Source organism: Lutra lutra, chromosome X, assembly GCF_902655055.1.
Source record: "Lutra lutra chromosome X, mLutLut1.2, whole genome shotgun sequence".
In the NCBI taxonomy this organism is placed as follows: Eukaryota; Metazoa; Chordata; class Mammalia; order Carnivora; family Mustelidae; genus Lutra; species Lutra lutra.
In genome coordinates, this window is record NC_062296.1 from 50151260 (window position 1) to 50169089 (window position 17830).

The 17830-nt window shown below is 42.0% G+C and overlaps 1 protein-coding gene across 3 annotated transcripts in view; it reads right to left on the bottom strand.

Moving 5' to 3' along the window:
* The window catches only part of KIF4A (kinesin family member 4A), a 114400-nt gene that overhangs the window by 7382 nt on the left and 89188 nt on the right, over positions 1-17830 (bottom strand). For all 3 annotated transcript variants that reach the window (XM_047714896.1, XM_047714897.1, XM_047714898.1), the window contains exons 21-28: positions 14696-14851; positions 14469-14569; positions 9254-9383; positions 7706-7876; positions 7222-7329; positions 6127-6204; positions 5685-5783; positions 4855-5040 (exon numbers count right to left, since the gene is read on the bottom strand). In XM_047714896.1, coding sequence (XP_047570852.1) covers positions 4855-5040; positions 5685-5783; positions 6127-6204; positions 7222-7329; positions 7706-7876; positions 9254-9383; positions 14469-14569; positions 14696-14851 — 1029 coding nt within the window. The remainder of the gene's footprint in view (positions 1-4854; positions 5041-5684; positions 5784-6126; positions 6205-7221; positions 7330-7705; positions 7877-9253; positions 9384-14468; positions 14570-14695; positions 14852-17830) is intronic.

Below are 17830 nucleotides of genomic sequence, written 5' to 3' on the forward strand. Positions count from 1 at the left end.
TTCATCTAGATGCCTCCACAACACTCTATTCTATCAATGTGTCTCTATTTTATCTAAAGGGGTAATAGAATGAGAGTGGTATCTGAAGGGCTGTCATAAGGAAGAACAATTAGACTTCTCCATAGTCATCCTCCATTGGGATGATTTATAGGATAGTATATTTTAGCTCAACAAGGGACAACCTCCTAACAGTTAGTGGACTACAATGGACTGCCCTATGAGACTGGGAATTACCAGTACTAGAAGTTTTCAAGCAGGCAGAGGCGAGATAAACACATGGTAGTAGTATTATGGAACAGTCATGACACACATGACAGACGTATTCATCACATGAATGCCATTTCACTAGCTATAACTTCATCTTGTTCTCTTTCACACCCCCAGGACCCAGATCAGAAGACCCCAGACCCATGACCTTGCCACAGGCACAACCTCAAATATATATTTATGTGGTGCATGGTGTGTGTGTGTATGTATGTGTGTACATGTATGTGTGTCACAACAGCTGGCAACCCACCAGCATGGCCCAACACCACAGCTGAGAACCACTATATTAGAGGGACTCTTTATATAGAGTGGGAAGTAGAGCTGAAAGATCTCTGGGATTCCTTTAAGCCAGTGGTTTTCAACCCTGGCTACACATAAGAAATCTCTGGGGAGCTTTTCGAAAAGGCCAGATCCCACCTCAGACCAATTAAATCAGAATATCTGGGGGTGGGGTCCCAGGCTCCCTATGTTGAAAAGCTCCCTTGGAGGTTCTAATATGCAGTCGGGGTTGAGAACTATTGCTTTTGAGTCTATAATTCTTCTAGCACTGATTTCAGAATTACACTGTGTCTCAGAATAAGATTTGGTAAAAACTTAAACATAAAGAATATTAGACTAAGGGGTGCCTGGGTGGCTCAGTGGGTTAAGCCTCTGCCTTTGGCTTGGGTCATGATCTCGGGGTCCTGGGATCGAGCCCCGCATCGGGCTCTCTGCTCGGCGGGGAGCCTGCTTCCCCCCCTCTCTCTGCCTGTCTCTCTGCCTACTTGTGATCTCTGTCTGTCAAATAAATAAATAAATAAAAATCTTAAAAAAAAAAACTAGACTAAGACTTCAGAAGATCCACATATGCAGCCTCCCTTGGATTCAGCTGCCTCTACCTTTCATAACTCCTAGATCTATATAAGCCCCAACTGACCAATGTTGACCCATAGGTAGGGGCATCTCTACGCCCCTATTCAGCAGGAAGAAGTTACAGAAGATGAGACCTTCCACACTCAACAACCTTAAAGATTTAAGGGTCAAAACTGTTTGGGGGGGGGTAATGTGGGAAACAAAGGGAGAAGAAAAATTATTAAATTTCCTTACCACCTATAGCTCACTGACAAGTACTCAAAACAGGCAGAGTGACATTCCTCTAGGGACTAAACTGCCTTGATGTTGACACTTTGCTAAGGGCAAAAGGCAATCCTAGCCTGACCCCCACCCTCTGATCCTGTAAGTCTACTTTATTTTCTTTTTTAAAGATTTTTATTTATTTATTTGACAGACAGAGAGAGATCACAGTAGGCAGAAAGGCAAGCAGAGAGAGAGAGGAGGAAGCAGGCTCCCCGCTGAGCAGAGAGCCCAATGCGGGGCTCAATCCCAGGACCCCGGGATCACGACCTGAGCCAAAGGCAGAGGCTTAACCCACTGAGCCACCCAGGCTCCCCAAGTCTACTTTAATATATAAAAATTCCTTTAGAAATTTCCTTTATCTTTAAACCCCCCCAAGATACATATTGGCAATCATCCCCCAAGCACATGGTCCACCCATATACATCTGAAGCGTCTCATGACTGAGGCTTTATTAGACAGTAATAAATGACCTTTTCCCCACAGTAGCTAGACCCCTCAAAATCCTGGAAACCTTGATTCCAAAATTCCTTAGAGACTTATGCTATCCCTAACCCCCTCCTAACTTGAAAGTATATAATGCGCCACTCCTCATGACCCTAGTGCAGCTATTTCTGCCCATAGCTCCTGTCTCCATGCTTTAATATAATCACCTTTTTGCACCAATAAAAGAAAAAAAAAACCCAACAAAAAAAACCAGGCTATGACAGGAGACTCAGGCTCTGGTCCTATATTTAATACTTGGTATGACCTTGAACAAGTCACTTCATGCAAGTTCATCTCCACTCTTTCATCACTAAGGAAGAGATAAGAATTCCTGCTCCCTCCTTTCTGCCAAAGGGGACAAATGAGAATATTTGTAAATGCTTACAGCGTTTTAGTGACAATCCCTGCATGATATCTTATTCTTCACAAAGTGCTTTTGCATATATTCCTTCTTTTAACTACTCAGACACCATAAATCACCATATAAAAATAGTATTATTAAAACGCCTTAGTTAAAAAAAAACGTATTTATACAACTTTGACTGTTACTTTGACTCAGGATATTAGTGCTGGAAGGGACCTTACACATCATTGATTCTAATCTAATCCCTTCATTGCACAGATAAGGAATTAGGAGCCTAGGGAGATTAAGTGACCTGTATCAGGTCATCTGACTAGTCAGTGGCAAATCAAGACTAGAACCCATGCCTACCTGGCCTCGAAGCTATTACTTTTACTACGGCACATGGCTTGTCCCTCAGCATCTCCTTGGTACATATAGGAAACATGGTTGAGTGAGGAAGCCTACTTTTTCAGCATTAGCTCTAGCCGAGTCATTAGTCTGGTGACTACTGCAGCCTCCTTTAAAGTCATCTAGTGATAACGCCCCCCCATTTCAGCTGGGTTGGAACAACAGATAGTATGGCCTTCATGCAAAGCATTAAGGTCTACAGCTAATGTGTCTACTGAGCAGTCTGATCAGACAGCAGATAGCTCTCTGCTCTACATAATACGTAACATCCATATACTTCAAGTTTGCTAAAAGGGAGAAACTTAGATGGTTTTCCACTTTTGTTCCCCTTAATGCCCAGTTATAGTCTCTTCTCAAGTTATTAAGTCAGGATAGAAAAGAATAACCTCTCAGGGTATTAGACAAGAGATTTTATCATTGATGCAAATACTTGCTTGCAATTTTTACTAGATTTCTCTATTTCCCTTTTACACGTGGAACAACTTTGCTATGATACATACAGTAAGCTTGCTTTGAGCACAAGTCAACACATATTTGCTTTACATTGGGACACATCTTCCCAGTGGTTTTAGGTCTTCTACCATTTGTTTCTGTGTGTACTTCTCATCTCTTGCTTTCTTTCTTTCTTTTTTTTTTTGAAGCAGGCTCCCTGCTGAGCAGAGAGCCTAACTCGGGGCTCGATCCCAGGACCCTGGGGTCACGACCTGAGCCGTAGGCAGAGGCTTTAACCCCCTGAGCCACCCAGGCGCCCCTCTTGCTTTCTATTACTTAGCAGACCCTTGTATCTACATTCAGCTCATGCTCTCCACTTGGGTCAGAGTAGAGTCTATAAACGTTTGTTGAATAAGTGAATGTTCTTAGACATGTTCTGCCCCATTTTCTTTAAGTGTCCCAGCCCCCTGTCCCTCTACAACTAAGTCTTTGCAGTATGCCATTTATTGTGCCAACAATGGTCTCCCACTTGCTTCCGAGACTGAATTTCCCCTTCTGTCTTAGGATGCAGTAATAGTCATCTCTTTTATGGTATCTTCCTAAACTGTATCTACTTGGTTTGGCTTTACAGTCACTCTTAAAAATCCCTCAGTCCATCTCCCTGAGATGAATATGCTGAGGTTCTTTGGTATGCTTATATTTCTTTGCCTTATTTTCCCACTAGATTATAAGCTCTCTGCGGCTGAGGATGAGCTCTTAGTCCCACTAAGAGCATGGGATATGTGCATTCCTGATAACTTTCCAAATGACTTAATGCCACCACTACTAGCTATTCCTCATGGATTGCTTCACTTGGGTGTTGTGGCCTTCTCAGTCCCTGATGTGGTGCTCAAGCAGCTAATGAAATCAAGTTAACCTTCCAGGAAGCTGGCTAGGGTCTCTTGTGAACTGTCCTCCTTCAGTGGAATGTGGCCACAGGGCACAGTTGGGATAGTAGTGAACTATAGTGCCTGGAAGTTATTGTTTCACCAGAAAACATCTAGGTTTGATAATTATGTAGGACTATCGTTGTGGAAGTAAAGAAAGCATGCCTCGAAGTCAAATTGTTCCTAACTAACCTTAATGTGGTGTGTTTGATCTTATTATTAGCCCTTTCTGTAATTCCTATTGCCCCTTAGGCTAGGGAGCAAAATTACTCTATGAGGCAAGGAAGATAAAGTTCCCACTTAGCTTCTGGTCCACAATTTTTACTGATATGACCATACTGATATCTACCATGACATGGTAGAAACAAACCAGACTTAGAGTCAGAATATTTGGTTTCGAGTCCTGACTGTCCTTGGTTTTATGACCTTGAGCTAGGTCATTCCCCCCTCCCTCCATTTGGGTCTCAAATCCTTCTGTAAAATGCAAACAATAAATACCTCACTGGATTTTTTTTTGTGATAAAAAAAGGAGATAATCTATATAAGAATGGTTGATAAACTGTAAAGTGCTATAAAAACATGAAGGATTATTACCAACACTTTGGAACTAGCCTCAATGAATTGGTACAGAATACTACCACCCGTTTGGACCTAGTAAGAACCTAAAAACACGAAGAGAGCCATCTTGTGTACTCGAGCAGGCTTCTCCACTAACTCCAGGTTCTATATAGAGCTGGCCCAACAAGGACTCCTCAGTGGAGCCAATGCCTTTGAACAGGACCCAAGGGCTCAGGTGCAGGGCACGGGGCTGGCAAATTTCCCACTAGCAGTGAAGACCAAGGACTAGAACCCCTGACAGAGATGATAGCTGCCTCCTACCCCTTGGATGTTCTTCTTGGACACCTTAACCAATTTTGTTGGCTTCCATTCCTCATCATCCCCATCATCATCATCATCACCAGCACTGTCCTCAGGCTCATTCACAGAATGCTCTGAATAATATTTTAGATCCTCGATGTCCATGCTGTGCTCCAGGAACTTCTCTTTAAAACGGGAAGGTTTCGGCTAAGAAAAAAGGTTTGGAATAATTAATAAAATTGTAAAAACACACATAGATCAAATCTTCCCAATAGCTGTTGCCAGCTATAGTCTCAGGGCCGAGTTTAGAGATTCCCTCAAATATAGCCTCTTGGCTTTCCAAGCCAGAATTAATTCGGATGTAGCCTCTGACCTTGCAGAGTCTTTGAAGGGATGGCAACTGAAGGGGTAGAGGCTGAGCAATCTGAGGGAGGAAAGGGACTCATGATCTGATAAGTATCTTTGGATGGACAGCTGAACACTGCTCTTTTCTCCTGCTCCTCCTCAGTTGTTACATAATGCCTCTACATGGCCAAAAGTCAGCCTTCTGGGGAGGGAGAATGCCTATTTTACTCAAGACGGCACTGCAGTCTTATTTGGGACTCTAAGGCAAATGGAGATGCTGGAATTATGGGATTTAAAAAAAAATTTATTTTTAAGCAAGCTCTACACTCAATGTGGGGCTCGAACTCACAACCCTGAGATCAAGAGTCGCATGCTCTATCGACTGAGCCAGCCAGGTGCCCTGGGATTTGGGATTTTTATCCTTCAACCTCTTCTAAAAGATGCATTTAGCACACTCACCCCCGATCATGGCCACATGAAGGTATTAGCAGCACCGAGCAGTTTACCTTAGGTGGGATATATTCAAAAGAAGAGTCTGGAGATAGAAGGGGATCCTTAGGAAGATGAGGTTTCTGTCTGCTGGCTACTTGTAGGAGGGTCAGTTTCTGTTTGGAAAGAAAATACAGAGTGTATAGCGCACAGCGGCTTCTGGGAGTGTTAATGGCTGAAACATAAAGATTCCTAAGCTAGCCAAATTGAAACTGTAGTAAAGTAAAGTAGGTTGAAGGACTCTCACTTTAGGAGATCAGGATTAGATTCCGAGAAGAGGAGATTAAAAAACGTGTGTTTCTACCATTTTGAAACGCATGCGACCCTATCATCCGGAAAGCCGATAGGGACCTCCAAAATGGAGCCGGCTCATCACACTCGGGGCTGCTCCCGAGAGCTGACCTCAATTGCAACAGGGGCTCGCAGGGCTTATTAAAAGTGGGTGGGAGGCAGTATTACCTGCTTGATGATTTCATTCTCTTGGAGAAGCTGCTGATTTTGCTCGCACACTTCTCGCATCTTCTCAAGCTCTTCATCCTATTTCCAGATAGTGCAGTGATAGGCGGGGTTATTTTCGGCACTACACGTGGGTTACCAAACAACTCACATCGATGAAAACGCATGGCTGCCAAGTTGCTGGCAACAGATGGTTTTTGCACAGCAGCAGGACTGGGCACCCAGAAAAATGCCTCATTCCCACCAGCGCCTCAGTGTCCTGAATGCCACTTCGATTCCAACGCTCCCAGGCAGTCCTGACCGTGCTCCCAGGAACCATGTGCTCTGCCCTAAATGCTCTCCTTATTCTCTTCTATTCTTCAGACTTACGTCCCTTATTCATTCACATCAGGATGCTGATTAAGACACCCACATGGACAGTAAGCTTTGTTTCTTTCGTGTCTACAGATGCTTTTGTTTACTCTTCTAGACACAGACTAGGCAGTTTATTTGCTACTCTAATAACCCCAATGAAACTTCCTGGCACTTAAGACAACCAGATTCACAATTTGTGCATACAACTTTAACTAGTTTGGTTAGGTCTTTGATGGGAGGTGCCAAGGAAACCCTAGAGACTGGTGCTTCAGAAAAAAAGGATTCTAAGTTGGACAAAATAGTGTTCCAACACGCTGCTAAGGGGTGTGGTGTTCCCAGGCTCTGGGAGATATTCAGACCCTAGGCACTTTACAAACATGTCAGGTCTCAGCTCAGAACAGGCCCAGAAAGAGAAAGCTGAATGCCCCTAGGATTCTATGGGATGACAGAACTTTCTCAACCTTTTGGAGCTCAGGGCTGAGGCAAGGAACCAAGAGGCCTCAAAGTCTGGCGTGCAGTACATAATGACATTTCCGTACCAAAAAGGAGGTTATTCTATGTATGGTACATTCTAAATACCTCTAAATTGATCAGATAGGGCCCAAAGGTCACAGCGGTTACTATTATAAAAGTGTTTTTCAGTACATTGTATTCTCCACTGCAAGTACAATGGTATAAACTAGATGTGCTTTGCAGTCAGGCCTGTGGAGCCCACCTCTGGAGACCCTCACCCCATTACTATACCTGACACTTCAGTGTGCTCAGCAGCTGTTGCTCCTTTTCACTCACTGACTCTTCCAGCTGCTTCTCGGCCATTTGGCTTTGCTGCAGCTGGCTGAGAAGGTATAGCACCTAGAGAAAGAAAGACACCACCCAATGGGACCAAAGGAATGAGAGGAAAAAGGAATTTCGGCTTAGTCCAAGCATTGACCCAGATGAGTCCTCTGGCTTAGAGGTACCTATCATTGTTCCTTATCATGGCTTGAAGTCGTAAGCACAGCCACAAGGTTCATCTTGATTTCAAAGTTGGAGGCTAAGAGCCACCGTATATGTCAATTTCAATAAGTCATTTCTCTCTTTCGGGTTCCTCGGTTGCAAAATTTGGAGAAGACGACACATGGGCTTCTGAAGGAAACTTAATATCCACCCCCCTCTCTTTTCAAAACTAACAACAAAAAACCATGACCCTCTGTTTCTCAGTATGGCTTCTGGGCTTGCTAGAGCTTACCTTCTCTTGGTGTTGCTGTTCTACCTTGACCAGCTCTGCCTGTAACTCTGTCTCGATTTCAGCAAAATGGTTTCTTTCCTCAAACAGCATCTTCTGCATGTCAGCACAGCTGGCCTTGTTCTGTTTCAGGCTGCTTTCAAGCTTGCTGACCTGTATTTTGGAGGAGACCAGCTGGAAGGGATAAAAGATCAGTTTAGGGGCACCTGGGTGGCTCAGTGGGTTAAAGCCTCTGCCTTCGGCTCAGGTCATGATCCCAGGGTCCCTGGGATCGAGCCCCACATTGGGCTCTCTGCTCAGCAGGGAGCCTGCTTCCTGCCCCCCTCTGCCTGCCTGTCTGCCTACTTGTGATCTCTGTCTGTCAAATAAATAAAATCTTAAAAAAAATAATGCTTAAAAGAAGATTAGTTTAGTTGGAGAATGGCCACCTTTCCCCATTCATTAGGCAGGAATATGTCAGCTTTCCTGAAATGGACTGAGAAAAGTTCTTCCAGGTTCAGAGTCCATTCTTCTTTTTCTATGTCACATGGATTCTACCAGTGAATAGGAACAATGCCACCCAGGCCAAGAAGAGTCCATATTTCTGTTGAGATCGATCTCTTCGAGCTAGGAGCCATGACTGAGGCCATTTGATCTCTTGCTCTGTCTCCAGACAAGACTGAACCGGACACAAATAGTAGCTGACAAGTCCAAATTCTGGAATTTTAAGACTTTCTTCCTTCCTTCTGAAGAGGAATCCATAGGACACACCCTTATGACCAATTATGGCCCATGTCAGAACATCTGTATTCGCGTGTTGGAACTGCAGACACGTTAGCTGGGGCTGTAGATCTGGCTCTTCGGGCTAGATTGATATCCTCTGCTGGCCTGGTTTTATAGTCTCTACTAGCCCGCATGCAGAACATGAATACCAGTGTTCACCAGACTAATCAGGATTTCCTATTCGGTAGGATGGATCTGCTAACCCAATCTAAAAATGTATAAAGGATAACATTGCTCAAAACTTCCAGAGTTGAGAGTTTGTATGCTTGTCTCGAAGGGACGATGCCTCAGTCACCAGAGGCCATTGACTTTAGTTCCGCTTGTGACCATGTAAGATGTTGTATTATTTTAAACTCAGTGAGGATGCACTTTCCTTAAGATGAGTGTAGGTCAAAAGACGATTAGGTTTCCTTTTTTCTAGATTGTGCCTTAAAATTTCAAATACATGTTTCATAGGTGTTTTAAAAGTAGTGCAGTATAATAGTTTATGTTTAACCAGTGGCCTACTCTGGCATCCTGATTATTTTCCCAGTACTAATAGCAGACATTTAGCGAGCACTTGCTCTATGTCAGGCATGACAGGTATCAACTTGCAAGTCATATATTTTTCTACGTGACTGGCCTGTACTTGCTCACACCAGCCTTTACCCATAAGACCATTTCTCTAATACTAATGTCACTGCAGCTTCTACCATGAAAAGTGGCAATGACATTACAACGATATTCCTGGCTAACATTGCAACCTACCCAGCCAGACCCCTAATTGCTGGTAGGAAGAGTGATGCTTACCTCTCCAATTAAATACTTCAGGGCATACTTGGCTTCCAGGATGGTAGCAATATTCTCCCAGCGGTGTTTTGGCCTGTCTTCACTTTCTGCATCCAGCAGCTTCTGCTGTAGGTCAGCAATCTGAGCACTCCTTCAAGGAAAGACACAGTGAGTCTTGTTGCTAGCATCCTCAGCACCAAGGAGGAGAGCTCTGTGGGGCTCTTCCAATAGGTTTATGGATGGAGGTATCAGTGAAATAGCATTTAAATAATGACTGAGTCATCTGGTTAGGATTTTATACAGCATCTCAAATCCTGATGCAAAAGGAATCTGAGAGACTATCCAAGTGATTTTATTTTATTAAATATTGGTTGAAATAAATGGGTCATATAGTGGGACTTGGAAAGATTTGTTTTAGTAAGGTTTCTGTTGCAGTGTGCTGACTGCAATGTGACTTTGTCTTGAGGCCATTTAGGTTCAGAGAATGATATAGTGGTTCAATTGTGCAAGGAGAAGAGTCAGGTTGGAGACCTGAAGGAAAAAAAACTTTTCAAATGTACAAGCAGTAGGGTGCCTGGGTGGCTCAGTCAGTTAAGCGGCTGCCTTCAGCTCAGGTCATGATCTCGGGGTCTTGGGATCGAGCCCTGTGTTGGGCTCCCTGCTCTGTGGGGAGTCTGCCTCTCCCTCTGTCCCTCCCCGCTGCTTGTACTTTCTCTCTCTTTCAAATGAATAAACTGAAATCTTAAAAAAAATTAAGAAAGGACAAACAGGTAGATGTTCTTTGCTGGAACCAAATACCAAATTGGGACCGATGGCTTGGACTGTGAGAGGTTATCTTAAATTGCCTGCCACAGGACAGAGAGGTTTCTAAGAAGATGAGATACCCTGACCCTGCTTATAGCTTACACATGCTTTCTGATCAAGTCTGATCTGAGACCAGGGTTTACACAGTATTTCAGTTTCATTGACAGCTTCCTTCATAAATTTGCAATGTGTGCAGTGAGAGGTAGTATAGCAGCACATGAGAAATGGACTGCTACATAAAGTACTATAAAAGTAGATGGGGGTGCCTGGGTGGCTCGGTGGGTTAAAGCTTCTGCCTTTAGCCCAGGTCATGGTCTCAGGGTCCTGGGATTGAGCCCCACACAGGGCTCTCTGCTCAGCAAGGAGCCTGCTTCCCCTCCTCCCTCTCTGCCCGCTTGTGATCTCTGTCTGTCAAATAAATAAATAAAATCTTAAAAAAAAAAGAAGAAGGGGACCAAAATAATCTAAGACAGCAGTTCTCAAATCTTAGAGTCTCAGGACCCCTCTACACTCTTAAAAATTATTGAGGACCTCTGAGAAACTGTGTTCATATACATTGTACCTAAAGATATTTACAATACTGAAAGTAAAACTGAGAAAAAAAATGAAACATTCACTAATTCCCTTAAAATAACAATAATCCATTACAATGTAGTTTATGAAAAATACATTTTCTAAAACAACAAAATCATTTAGTGAGAAGAGTGGGACTCTTACATTTTTACAAATCTCTGTAGTATCTGACTTAGTAGAAGACAACTGGATTCTCACATCTCCCTCTGCAATCAGTCTTTTGTGATATGGATATGTACTTGGAGCAAGGAGGAGCACTTTATTTTTATTTTATTTTATTTTTGAAGGAGGAGCATTTTAATAGCCTATTCAGATAACTGTGGATATTTTTCTTTGAGACCACACTAAAACCCAACAAGTAGTAGTTCCTTAAAAATTAGCTGAAATGTGGGGCACCTGGGTGGCTCAGTGGGTTAAAGCCTCTGCATTCAGCTCAGGTCATGATCCTAGGGTCCTGGGATTGAGCCCTGAGTCAGGCTCTCTGCTCCGCAGGGAGCCTGCTTCCCCTCCTCTCTCTCTGCCTACTTGTGATCTCTGTCTGTCAAGTAAATAAGTAAAATCTTTTAAAAAAATTAGCTGAAATGTGGACTCTGAAACCACTGCTAAGTAAACTTCTCTTACTTTCTTATACTAAAATCCATTGGTCTATCTTGCAACCTGAATGGATTTACCCACACATGATTCTGTAACATATCATCTGGACAATGCTGAATGTTGTAAAGTGTCCAGTTGTTAACACGTTTCATTATATAATGTAAAAAAAATAATAGACAACTCTTAGTAATCACCACTGGTCTCCTCGGAAAAGTTAAGAAAAACTCTTGGGGGCAGATAAAAGTTTTCCAGAATTCTAAGTTTTGCTTGAAAGCTCAATTCTATCTTTGGTAACAAACACTGCCAGTTGTTTTTCTTGAAGTGACAAGCTCACTCTGTTCATTTTTGAGAAAATGCCTGCCAAGTACTAAAGTCTGAATACCCATAGTTCATCAGTGCTTCTTTCGAATACAACGGATGTTCCATGAGGAAAAGAGGCCTATTGAGCTCACACTTCCAACAATTGCACAAGTGCTTTTCCTCTACACAAGTCTGAGACTTCAGCAAAACAGCACAAGTGGTCTGCGTGTTCTTCCTTTTCCATCACACAGAATACTAAATAGATTTGAACTCAAATTTTTTAAATTTTTTAATAAAATTAATAATTTGTACTGCTTTATCAAAGCTATTCTTTTTTTTTTTTTTAAAGTAGGTGCTATGCCCAGTGTGGGGCTTGAACTCAAGACCCTGAAATCAAGAGTTGCATGTTCTACCAACTGAGCCAGCCAAGCGCCCCTATCAAAGCCATTCTTAAGTAAAACTGATTTTAAAAAACAACTCAGAGGGGCGCCTGGGTGGCTCAGTGGGTTAAGCCACTGCCTTCAGCTAAGGTCATGATCTCAGGGTCCTGGGATCGAGTCCCGCATCGGGCTCTCTGCTCAGCAGGGAGCCTGCTTCCCTCTCTCTCTCTCTCTCTGCCTGCCTCTCCATCTACTTGTGATCTCTCTCTGTCAAATAAATAAATAAAATCTTTAAAAAAAAAAACAACTCAGAGCATGTGGTGGTGAAGTATACAGTGACCCCTAGTTCAGACTGATGTCCACTGCCTTCATTTAAGCTATGGTATGAGCACTGTTGCTTTGCACCATCATGGTAAGTGTCAATGGAGTAAAAATGGCAAATGACATCTTAATATTATTATGAAAATTGTTTTGATTGCTCAGAGACCCCTAGGGGTTGCAAACCATGCCTTGAGAACTCTGGTCTAATATATAGTCCTTTCCTTCAATAAGCTTATATTGACAAGACTAATAAATGTAAAAAATTAATAAATATAAAGAGAACATACACCCATTGTACCACATATATGATTGGCTACTGTAAGTTCTGAAGTGGTTTAGAGAGAAGGATTAGTGGGGGATGAAGTGTTAGGGAAGGCTTCTTGGAAGAGGTGGGTTAGCACACTTCAGGACTGTCGTCTGTCATGGCCCTTCCTGTCTCCTCTGATAATTAATGTCCCTTAGGTATTTTTTTAATTTAGTTTATGTCTCATCAGCTTTAGGGAAATTGCCTTGACTAAACTCACCTCTGTTTAATTGCTCTCTGCTTGGCACCTGCCTAACAATCATTTAATTACGCCCAGTGGTGTGCACGTGAAAATTTCACAATCAGCACTTAAAAAAACCAGACCTGATTTTTAGCCTTTGCTAGTTTCTCTGGTATCAATGTGCTAAGCTCTCAAGGGTTTACAACATTCCTGCAATTTTAACAAATGATTCCAACACAAATGATTATTTCCACTTGAGAGCCGGGGTGATGCCATCTACTTTCTCTGTATCCCAACTGCGTACATCCAGTGCGGCACAAAGCAGAAACTCAGATGTTGGGTGGTTTACAGACAGCCAAAGATAAACAGCTAGTACGTGTTGCTAGAAATGAATTGAAATGATCTTTAAGGTCTCCTGGGCGATACAGTTCTATTATCCTTAAACACTAGAAAACCTCTGTGAAAGTTGGATTCCTTCTCGATGTCCTAGATACTTAAAAGACAGTAATAGTGATGAGAGCACCATAATTTCTGGTCTTAGAGCCAGAAAAGGAGAAAGAGAGAATGTTCACTGAGCACTTCTGATATGTCAAGTACTAGGTTATGTGCTTTCCTTACTTATCTAATGCTCATGGACACAATTACTTCCACTTATTATATCTGCTTTGCTGATGAACCCTAAAAAGTTCGCTTCCTTCTGTACTGGTGCTCTTCTGGCATCGGTTCTTGATTTTCTCTAAAGTTTTGTTTTTAGCCAGTTCTACATTTCAGAGATACTAACATATGGTGCAACACAAAGAGCATGGGTTTTGGAATTAGATAGACCAGGTTTTGAATCCCAGCTCTGTATAACCTTGAGTACGTTTCTTAAGATTTCTGAACTTCTGGAGTGCCTGGGTGGCTCAGTTAGTTGGGCATCTTTTTTTTTTTTAAAAGATTTTATTTATTTATTTATTTATTTGACAGACAGAGATCACAAGTAGGCAGAGAGGCAGGCAGAGAGAGAGAGGAGGAAGCAGTCTCCCCGACGAGTAGAGAGTCTGATGCGGGGCTCGATCCCAGGACCCTGGGAACATGACCTGAGCCGAAGGCAGATGCTTTAACCCACTGAGCCACCCAGGTGTCCCTAGTTGGGCATCCTTGATTTTGGCTCAGGTCATGATCTCGGGGTCGTGGGATTGAGCCCTGCATTGAGCTATGCTCAGCAGGGAGTCTGCTTGGGATTCTCTCTCTCCATCTCCTACTGTCCCAGTCCCCTGCATGCTCTCTCTCTCAAAAAATAAAAATTAAGAAAAATTTAGAAAAAAAAAAAAGATTTCTGAACTTCTGTTTAGAACTTTGAAGTCAGATGATACTTAGGGGATGCCTGGGTGGCTCAGTCAGTTGAGCAGCTGCCTTCGGCTCAGGTCATGATCTCTGGGTCCTGGGATCGAGTCCCGCACCAGTCTCCGCTAAGCGGGGAGCCTGCTTCTCCCTCTCCCCTCCACCCCCCACTCACATGCTCTCTCTCTCTCACATAAAGAAATAAAATCTTAAAAAAAAGAATGATACTTACCTCATAAGGTATAATAATACTTCACAGGGAGGGGTTGAATTAGAAAATGTATCTAATGTGTCTAATGAACTGTATGGTTCAAAAAAATTGCTACGTTTTCTCACTTCCCTATCATCACAAAGCCTTTGAAAAACAAGCATTTGAATCACTGGATTGATAGGTTCTATTTTGATTCCAGGCCTAAATTTTTATAAATTACAGTGCTTTAGAGATAGTCACATTACCTGAGCTCCATTTCAGTTTCCAGGCTTTCTATCTGCTTTGTAATGGAATCCTCTGACTCAGAAACTTGACCACGTAGTTCAGCAAGTGAGAATGTGCGCCTCTGTAAAGAACAGTGGGAATGAGGGTGAAGTGCTAAAAGGAAAGTGATCTTCCAAAGTTGCGAGGGTTCCTGGGGAGGGCTGAGTCTGGTTATTCATAATGTATCTCCTTCCAGAAGGGCACTCACCCGGAGTTTAGGAGGTGGATTCTCCCCAGATTCCTTTTTTTCTTTGAGTTGAGCCACATCCTGAGCCAGGATCTTTCTATCTTCAAGAAGGTCATTCAGATGGCGTTTGGCTTCCTCAGTACTGACCATAACCTCAATCTCATTTGCAAGCCAATTCTAGAAGAGAGATTGGTGATGTTGGGTTAGGGATAAGGGATCTCTGGCCCATGGGCTAGATTCAGCTCCAGACTTAATTTCACTCAGAACAGAGCCCACGTAAGTAGAAGTGAGATTTCCATTCATGCCTACACTCACCCAAAATTGTAATAGCTCTCCAAGAGCTTTTAACAGCAATATCCCAAAAGGTCATAAGAAAGAGGCTTTCTGCAGAAAATCTTTCTCTACATACCATAGCATTTCTAAAGACCATCTTTGCCTTCTCCATTTTCTCCTTAACTTGTCTTTAACTAGTCATGATAAGGAATTGAAATACATTTTTAAATATTTTTTTAAGATTTTATTTATTTATTTGACAGAGAGAGAGATCACAAGTAGGCAGAGAGACAGGCAGAGAGAGAGGGGAAGCAGGCTCCCTGCTGAGCAGAGAGCCCGAAGCGGGGCTTAATCCCAGGGCCCTGAGATCACGATCTGAGCCGAAGGCGGAGGCTCAACCCACTGAGCCACCTAGGTGCCCCTGAAATACTTTGATTATCTGTTCTATTTACTACACAGATACCCATTCTTTTTAAACTTTTTTTTACTTGAGTATAGTTGACACATAATGTTACACAAGTGTCCTGGGTACAACATAGTGATTCAACATCTCTGTATGTTATGCTTTATTCACCACAAGTGTAGCTACCATCTGTCACCATACAACACTATTACAATATCATTGACTATATTGATGCTATTCTTTTTATTCCTCTGACTTCATTCCATAACTAGAAGCCTGTACCTCCCACTCGCCTCCACCCATTTGCCTATGCCTCTACTCCTCCTTTCCCTCTGGCAACCATTAGTTTGTTCTCTGTATTTAGAAGTCTGACTGCTTTTTGTTTGTTCATTCATTTGTTTTTTAGATTCCACATATGAGTGAAATCATATGCTATTTGGCATTCTCAGTCTGATTTATTTCACTTAGCATGATACCCTAGAGGTATTAGGTCCATCCATGTTGTCACAAATGGCAAGATCTCATCCTTTTTTTATGGCTGTGTAACATTCCACTGTGGGGTGTGTGTGTGTGTGTGTGTGTGTGTGTGTGTGTATCACATCTTCTTTACCCATTCATCTATCCATGGACACTTAGGTTGTTTCCTTATCTTGGCTACTGTAAATAATGCTGCAATACACATGGGGTGTGAATATCTTCAAATTAGTGTTTTTGTTTTCTTTGGATAAATACCCAGTAGCATAATTACTGGATATATGGTATTTCTAGTTTTATTTTTTTGAGGAGCCCCCATACTGTTTTCCATAGTGGATATACCAATTTACATTCCTACCAACAAGACATGAGGGTTCCTTTTTCTTCACATCCTTGCCCACACTTGTTATTTTTGTCTTTCTGATTTTAGCCATTTTGACAGGTATAAGGTTTGGTCTCATTGTGGTTTGATCTGCATTTCTCTGGTGAGTAGTGATGTTAAGCATTTTTTCATGTGTCTGTTGGCCATTTGTATGTCTTCTTTGGGAAAATGTCTGTTTAGGTCCTTTGCCCATTTTTAAATTTGATTGCTTTTCTGTTGTTGAGTTGTACAAGTTCTTTATATATCTTGGATAGTAACCCTTCATTGGATATATCATTTGCAAATATCTTCTCCCATTCAGTAGGTTGCCTTCTTGCTTTGTTGATGGTTTCCTTCACTGTGCTAAAGCTTTTTATTTTGATGTACTACCTACCAATTTATGCTTTTGTTTCTCTTGCCTTAGGAGACATAATTAGATATGCATTCTTAATCTTTAAAGTCGATGAATGAAATTTTTTAAGCAAACAAAACTAACTAAAATTAGTTTATAAAAGTAACCATCTCTGAGAACATTTTCACTTTTGATGGAGGGATACCATGCTTAAAAGTAATCAAAAGAAGGGTGGAGTGAGTGGATATATTAACGTCAGATAATGTAAAATTCAAATCAAAGAATATTACTGAGGGTAAAAAAGATTATTTCATAATGGTAAAGGAGTCAAGTATTCAAAGGAACTTAATACTTAATGTTTATATTTCTAATTTAAGCATCAAAACCATACATGAGCCAACAAAGGAGATAATATGAAATCATAAAAATATTCAGTTGATCCAAAAGCCAGAAAACAAACAAAATAAAGGGAATGATGAACAGATGGGACAAATAGAAAATAGCAAGATAATAGAGACAAGCCTACCCACATCGATAATTATATTAAAAGCAAATGATCTAAACACCCCAATTAAAATGCAGATGGTCAAATTACATTATAAAATTTAGACCCAACTATATACTGCCTACATGAAACAAACTTTATTTTTTTAAAGTTAATTTATGTAAATTAAATAATCTCTACACTCAATGTGGGGCTCAAACTCATGACCCTGAGATTAAGAGTTTCATGCTCGGGGCGCCTGGGTGGCTCAGTGGGTTAAGCCGCTGCCTTCGGCTCAGGTCATGATCCCAGGTCCTGGGTTCGAGCCCCGCGTCGGGCTTTCTGCTCAGCAGGGAGCCTGCTTCCTCCTCTCTCTGCCTGCCTCTCTGCTTACTTGTGATTTCTCTCTGTCAAATAAATAAATAAAATCTTAAAAAAAAAAAAAGAGTTTCATGCTCTTCAGGGCACCTGGGTGGCTCAGTTGGCTGAGCATCTGCCTTTGGCTCAGGAGTCATGATCTCCGGGTCCTGGAACTGAGCCCTGGATAGGGCTCCCTGCTCAGTGGGGAATCTCTTTCTCCCTCTGCCCCTCCTTCCCACTTGCGTTCTCTCTCAAATAAATAGATAAACGAGAATCTTTAAAAAGAAAAAAAAAAAAAAGAGTTGCATGCTCTGTTGACTGAGCCAGCAGATACCCTGGAAATATACTTTTAAAAACAAAGGCACAAATAGCTTAAAACCAAAGGGATTAAGAAATACATACCATTCTAGGGGCTCCTGGGTGGCTCAGTTGGTTAAGTGTTGCCTTCA